This window comes from Triticum urartu, chromosome 1A (assembly GCF_056163025.1).
Source record: "Triticum urartu cultivar PI428250 chromosome 1A, HENAU_Tu73, whole genome shotgun sequence".
Classification (NCBI taxonomy): domain Eukaryota; kingdom Viridiplantae; phylum Streptophyta; class Magnoliopsida; order Poales; family Poaceae; genus Triticum; species Triticum urartu.
In genome coordinates, this window is record NC_141873.1 from 132441927 (window position 1) to 132448887 (window position 6961).

The 6961-nt window shown below is 42.9% G+C and overlaps 1 protein-coding gene across 1 annotated transcript; it reads right to left on the reverse strand.

The window, feature by feature from the left end:
- Window positions 1-4063: 4063 nt before the first annotated feature.
- LOC125513563 (uncharacterized) lies at window positions 4064-6672 on the reverse strand. Its single transcript, XM_048678695.2, has 3 exons — window positions 6242-6672; window positions 5214-5293; window positions 4064-4683 (listed from the first exon to the last, which is right to left on the reverse strand). Exons 1-3 carry the CDS (start codon window positions 6573-6575, stop codon window positions 4516-4518), a joined length of 582 nt encoding a protein of 193 aa, XP_048534652.2. The 5' UTR covers window positions 6576-6672; the 3' UTR covers window positions 4064-4515.
- Between the last annotated feature and the right edge of the window lie 289 nt (window positions 6673-6961).

The following is a 6961-nucleotide window of genomic DNA, read 5'->3' on the forward strand; positions in this document are numbered from 1 at the left end:
CCTCACCTGTAGTAACGGTCAACTCAATGGTCAAAATAAACAGAGTTGACTTTGCCGCCACATCAGCCCTGACGGGTGGGTCCCGTATGTCATAAACGTGTTTAAATCATTTAAACTGGCCATTATCTGAAAGTGGTAGTTTTTAGTCACAAAATTAAAAAAAATTGGTAGTTTTCGATCACTTTTAAAAAGTGGTAGTTCAGTGGGACGGATACCCCTAGAGTGGTAGTTTTTTTTATCAAACACTCATGTAACTCTGATGATGACATTGATATTCTTCGTGTTGGCTTCGATTCATCGTTCGGAAACAAGATAACCGAGTAGTTTTCCCGCAGGCACCATGAAAATGCATTTCTGTGGGTTGAGCTTGATGTCATAAGCTTGAAGATTTTTGAACGTTTCCCCAAGGCTAGTCGGGAGATCGGATCCCTTGAACGACTTCATGACGATGTCGTCTGCGTAATCTCTTGCATTTCTGTTAATCTGCATGTGCAAACAAGTTTGAACCATACGCTAATAAGTAGCATGAGCATTCTTATGTCCAAATGGCATCATTATATATCAGAAAGGCCCAAACATGATTATGAAGGCCCTTTTTATTTAATCACTTTATTTCAATCTGATCTGATGACAACGAATAAGCATCTGAAAAACATAATCCCCTTGCAGCCAGCAGTGGAGTCTACTATCTGGTCAATATTTTAGACACGCCCGGTTAATGTTTTTGAAGTCGATACACATGCACCAAGAGTTGTTCTTCTTTGGCATCATGATTGGGTTTGCCAGCCATTCTAAGTGCAACACCTCCTTGATGAACCCTTCTCGCAGCAAAGAAAGAATCAAAGAGGCCGGCTAAATGCTACTATAAAGTGTGAGGAAGAGGTATACGATAGACGATAGTCTGACAGATGTTTCAGAAGACATGCATTAGAGGAAACAAACTGCTAACATATGCTGTATAATTCTGTGCCGCATCTCTGTTGTAACCATCTCCTAGTCATCAGGATCACGATCCACTCTTCTTGCTAATGGCCTGCGTGCCTACACCTACGGGAGCAGTTGAGGCTCCTTCTATTTGCACTCTGTACATTGCTTTCAGTGAATACAACGACTCTGTGCAGGATCTTAAACCTTAGCTCAAACTACCAGCACTCTATACTAATCGAATACAAACACCATTGCGAATCAACCTGTGGTTGAGTTAGTTAGATGGACAGTGGTATCCCCAATTCACCAGGGTTCAAATCCTGGTGCTCGCATTATAAGTGTATGCGCGTGTATATGAGCGCTTGTGTTTGTACTAATGCTAAAAAAAAAGAATACAAACACCATTAATTGTGATCAATGACCAGATAGTAACGTGGATGTGATAAAAAGAGCAAGCACGACCGACCACGCAAGCGAGTTTTCTTCCCTACCGTCCTACAGTCAACCAGTACTTTATTACACCATTTCCGCAGAAGTATAGCTGGCCTTCTATATTTGTCATTCCTTTTTTTTTGAAACTTTTCTATATCTGTCATCCGAGAACATGCTGCGAAACCTGCCTACCATACCCCACTTCCTTTCAAAGACCCGCAAAGGAAGAATCAAAGACGCCGGCTGGCTGCTATAACCAGTAGCAAGGTCCCAATCTCGATATGTATACATAGACGAATGCAAGATCTGCTTCGGTGACGCTGTACAGACTGTACAGACTTGGACATGTCGTAGCTTGGAATAAAACCCTCCTTCCCATTTTGTTTCATCTCCTAATCGACGGCGCGTAATGGCTAGCTTATCCCTTCAACACCTTTCACACGAAAGGAGCGAAATGCCATGCTCTCCTAACGAACGGTCTCAGTTATCTTTTCCGTAGATTTTTGTAACAGTACCGAAGATTTTAAATCCTAACCTAGAATGCAGTTGTTTTATGGTGCTCACTCGACACGATATCGTGCATGCATGGGCTTCGTTTGGCTGGTTGTGCACGACCAGGTACCAAATCGGTACAGATACGTGCTGAATGCATCATCCTTGGAAAAAATAAATCTAGTTGTGGTTGGGAGAGGATTTGTAGCACGTAGGTCTCACAGCATGCAGTCTCTCGGCTGTGCTTTTTTTTTTTGGCTTTTGATTTTCAATCTTTTATATCTTTTGAACAGAAAGTTCAAATTAAGTTTTGTTTTCATATTTGTGTTTCTCGTGATGAGCGCTTTCAAATAAGATTCATTTTGAATACATTTCGATGAATTTTAAAAATAAATGTTAAGTTTCAACTCTTGAAACTTAGTACGCGCAAACAATAAAATCACATTTTTTCCTACGACCAACAGAAAAAATAACTTAAAATTTTATCTATGAAACATGGTAAAAGCAAGTGAGAAAATCGCAAATTTCAGATAAAAAATTGTAAGTTTCAACGACTGAAACTTAAAACTTACGGTGCCCTGTTCGGGATCCAACTACTTCACGAATCGTGAGGCAAATCGAGCGAACGAATAGGGCTTGACAGGTGCATGCCCCTGTGACTTTCCGGTTGTGGTTCTGTGTTCCAACTCCTTTGGTATGGTTCCCCCGCATTTACAGCTTCCTTCGCCCGTCTCATCAAATGCACGCAAAAGAAAAAAAAGTTGCAACATTTCATCTTTCGCTCATCCATTTTATTTGTCTTGTATGTTTCTATAACTTTATGTGGCCCATATTTCAACGAACGCTGCTCATAGACGGTTGGTCTACCTTATCTATGTTTACGAAATACAATACTCAAGATTCTTCTCATGATATTATTTTGAAGAAATAATAGTAAGTTTACAAAAAGCGTGCTTAAAGCTTAAGAAAAAAAAGAGAGTGGATCAATAATAAAGAGTGGCAAAAAAGTCCCACGGTTGTTTCGGGCGTCAAAATATATTCTCGTGAGACACACGCACACGCACACTCATGTATGATAACATGGACTAGTGGTTGGACCTGCCTTTTTATGTTGCTATGGTAAATTAAAAGTGTTGTATGTTAGCTTGGAAGCCAGAACTTATAAATCAGTAATGAAATTGCTTAATTTTGATCAGTGTTGACGAATAACTAAAACTGCATGAAGCCGAAACAGGGCCAACATCACAGCAACGCTACATTCACGGGCTTATTACTAGGTTTTACGGAGTTCCTCCTGACATGGCAAGTTACTATTGGATTAAGGGGGAGGTTGGGCCCCACCCATCTGAAAATCAGGGGGAGGCGGTGGAGAAATTGTATAGTTAGCCCCGTAACAGCTTCGTAAAATGCCCGTGTGTTTAGCATTTTTGGCCAACATCGTTTGCATGAGTTCTCCTAAGGATAAGTATGCTGTACATTTCGTAAGAAATATTTGCATCCACTCATTCCTTTTGAAAGAAATCTCTTGTTTTCCTTGTGATGTAATCACAGGAAACAAATTCCTTTATTAGGATTCAAATGGACGTGATATTATAATCCCACATATTTTCGTTTTCCCACGCCTTTTGAATCTAGAGAATCAAAGAATCCCTGATAGTCACACAAATCCAAAAGTCTGATCAAACTACTCTCACCGGTGAGCTAGTATTGCAAAAAAAAAAAAAAGAAATCAATCAATCAAATGAAAATGTTGCTTGAAGTGGAAACATGGCCAAATGATTTGAGAGATTTATCACTTACATATAATAAAGGGCGCCGCTATGTGTCAGACTACTGATGCGTAGCTTCCTGTCAGAGCAGTAGATGGGCGTTGGATCAAAAGGTTCTGGAGCGTTAGATGCATCCCTAAAATAATGCCCACACCCCCTTGGCAGTTGTTGAAACGAATTTTCTGTATGCACGATTCTGCCATATCTGAGGTCCCTGTAAACACGTATACGCTCTCCCTTGGTAGTTTTCCAAAGAAACTTCCTCCATTCACGTTGCTTCCATATATGAGGTTCCTGTAATCATGCATATTTCTGTGTACACGGGATGCTCACTTTCATTCAGTTTTCCAAACAAACTTTCTCCGGTCACATTGCTTCCATGTATGAGGTTCCTATAATCACACATGTTTCTGCGTACACACGATGCTTCCTTTCTACTACTATTAAACAAGCAAACATATTCTTCACTATGCCCACCCAGGTAAACGTACACAGGGAAAAACAAGACAAACTACCACCCCAAGATTAGGCATCTAACCGTCCAGATTAAAGTCAGGCCCCACCTGTGTGCGTTTAGCAATTTAGAATAGCGGACAAAACTCTGCCATCGATCGAACAGTTCTACCTTCCCGCAAAAAAAATTCAAGCCAATCAATTACAGAAAAACAGCCACAATTACGGCAATTGATACGTCCGCCTCACAACAAACGGCTAAACTTACGGGAATCAACTCGATCTTCCTGCCTTTGCCCGCCCGGACGTACGTCGCAGCCGCCCAGCCTGTCCTGCGCCATCGCCGCCATGCGCAGCGGACGACGCCTGCGCCGACGAGCTTCTAGCCAACGCAGATGCAGACTATCCTCTTGTGCGCAGTATGTGGCCAGTTCCATCCCAGTTAATCTCGATGTCTTTCTTCGATGTCGCCGTTCAAACGCACATTGCAGTGAGACGTCGGCGCTGCCAAGCCACTGTTGCGCCATCGCCGTCCAGCGAGTGTTGGCCATCGCCGCCTTCCGCAGCCGACGACGTCGGCGCCAACCAAGTCCTCAGCCAACGCACCTGCCTGCACAAGGGAAATTCTATTTAGCAAATACGTGTGTACTTCATTGCTTCCCTAATCCCTGTCAAATTTGCATCTTTATAACAATGTTCTTCACTGTTTTGCATATTTACAACAGTGTGCTGATCAATGCATAATTTTTGGGCAAACCATAATAGATCTACCTCCTGTGACTTCAGCATGAATTTTAACGATGCATCAAACTGGAGCCCTCCATCATGTTGTTTTAACAGTATAGTATTCGAATATGTATGACTGAATGAATAAAACCCTGTATGATCTATTTGTAACCCAGTCCAAGAGAGAGAAGAAGAAAGTCCCAGTCCAAGAATATGAAACCAACTCATTTGTTTTAACAATATAGTATTTTGTTTTAACATTCAGGCTCTATGGATGATGAATCTGTGTCGACTTGGCATGTAAATGAACCTATTCAGGACATAGTCAAACTTAGCATGTAAATGATCTATTAAGGACACAGTCATTCTCTTGTTGATAGTTCTTGGAGGGTTTTGGTCAAGGAAGTGAAATACCTGGATTGGGTTTTTCTTCTCCACTCTCAAGTTCCCCGTGATGTGCATTTTCTTCCCGGGCAAGACTGCTTGTAGAACATCTGAAAAGGACAGAATAACGTCTCTCAGGAAAATATGGTGGTAACTGAAACAAGGCAGCGTTCAAATGATCTAAACAATAAAGTCATGATTTTCAGCACACTAAAAAGGCAACAGCAGGTTTATGACTGAAACAAGTGTAAATCCTAGAAGACCAGGACCTCTGTTATCTAAATAGATGAAGAAAAGGGCCTTAAGAGCCCTTTCGTGCATATGTTGCACCAGTCACAGTATCCAATGCATCTAACAATGAGTTTTCTGGAAACTTGATGGTGTTTAGGAAATTATACAATATTACAAGCCGAACGATGTAAGAATGCTCAGTGCAGCTCCGAGATAACAAACAGTAAGTTGCAATTGTTATGCTGTTTTTAACTACACAAACACTCATCAGGTAAATAGCAACACTCATCAGGCACGGGAATTAATCGCGAAGACCTCACTGCTATGGTTAGTTATTAGCCCCACTGCCTCATCTTTTGATAAGACGATTTATGTTATTTTTTGCTTGTGATGCTAATGCTTTGTTGCTTTGTCATTTATTCATGCAATAGCTGGAAGTACTGGAAAATGTATTCCAATTTGCATCGCTTCACATGGAACTAATATCTAATAAGTGGAGACATATGGGTACACCTTCCTACCTATGTTTTTTGTATGTCCCCATTAATCGTATTACAAAGGAAGTGTCCGCAATTAAGAATTGTGTAGTACCAAATGAGAGTAGATGATATCATCAGCAGACTACTCATCCATCATGTCAACCTACAATAGCAGACTTTGAACAAAACATTAAATTTAACAAAGTAGACAATTTGATGATAGCTAATTCTCTCAAGCAATTATTTCAGTCAAAGTTCAGTATGCACACAACTATGTTCAGTTCACGCAAGATTTAGACAAAAAGCAGTCACATATACATATCCTAATGGGGATCTCGGATTCCTCACCGTCTACGAAGTACGCTGAGCAGGGGGTACCCACGAACGGACGCGGCGGCTCTCGTTGTTGCTGGGACGACGTGAAGTAGGGGGCATCGATGGCCTCCTCTAGCCGTAGTAGAGGTGGGGAGCCTCTGCCGGATCCCTCCAAGGCTGCCCGGTGGTCGGTGCCGACGACCCGTTGGAGGCAAAACTCATCCATGGCGGTTGGAGAGGAGCCGTGGCTGCGGACTAGGCTGGTGGCCGCGAACGCGTTCGTCGCGGGGCTGGAGAGCGATGGGGAAAAGGGAAGCGAGGTGGAAGCCGTAGGCGGCAGATCCGGGCTGCGTGAAGAGACCGCCATGGACCGGCGCAGCGGCAGGGGGGTGGGGGAGGGGACATAGATCAGCGGTAGGGGAAGGGCGGCCGCGATGGACCAGGCAGGGGTGGGTGTTCGTCTCGCCACCGATGGGGATGTAGTGGAAGAGGGGCGGACATGTTCTGTGAGGGAGAGAGGAGCTTATCCACCTGTGTAGTGAGGGAGTTGAGTGTTTGCTCCGGTTGTCCGATTTCTTTTTTTTACGGCAAGTGTTTACAAATCTGGTTCGGTCATATATCAATGGTTGATCTCGAGGCCAACTCCAACGCACAGCCTCAAACGGACATCCGTTTTGTCTGAATTTTGTCCGTTTGAGATGGCAATAAGGTTATGTCCGTCCGAATTTGTGTTTGCGCCGGCCAAGCACCCAA

What these genes read in the sequence shown, in the direction of transcription:
- LOC125513563 (XM_048678695.2), bottom strand. Translation starts at nt 6,575, where the DNA reads ATGGCGGTCTCTTCACGCAGCCCGGATCTGCCGCCTACGGCTTCCACC. An exon ending in CTCAGCGTACTTCGTAGACG is followed by an intron (nt 5,294 to 6,241) that starts GTGAGGAATCCG and finishes TGTCCTTTTCAG; the next exon opens with ATGTTCTACAAGCAGTCTTG. An exon ending in AGAAGAAAAACCCAATCCAG is followed by an intron (nt 4,684 to 5,213) that starts GTATTTCACTTC and finishes TCCCTTGTGCAG; the next exon opens with GCAGGTGCGTTGGCTGAGGA.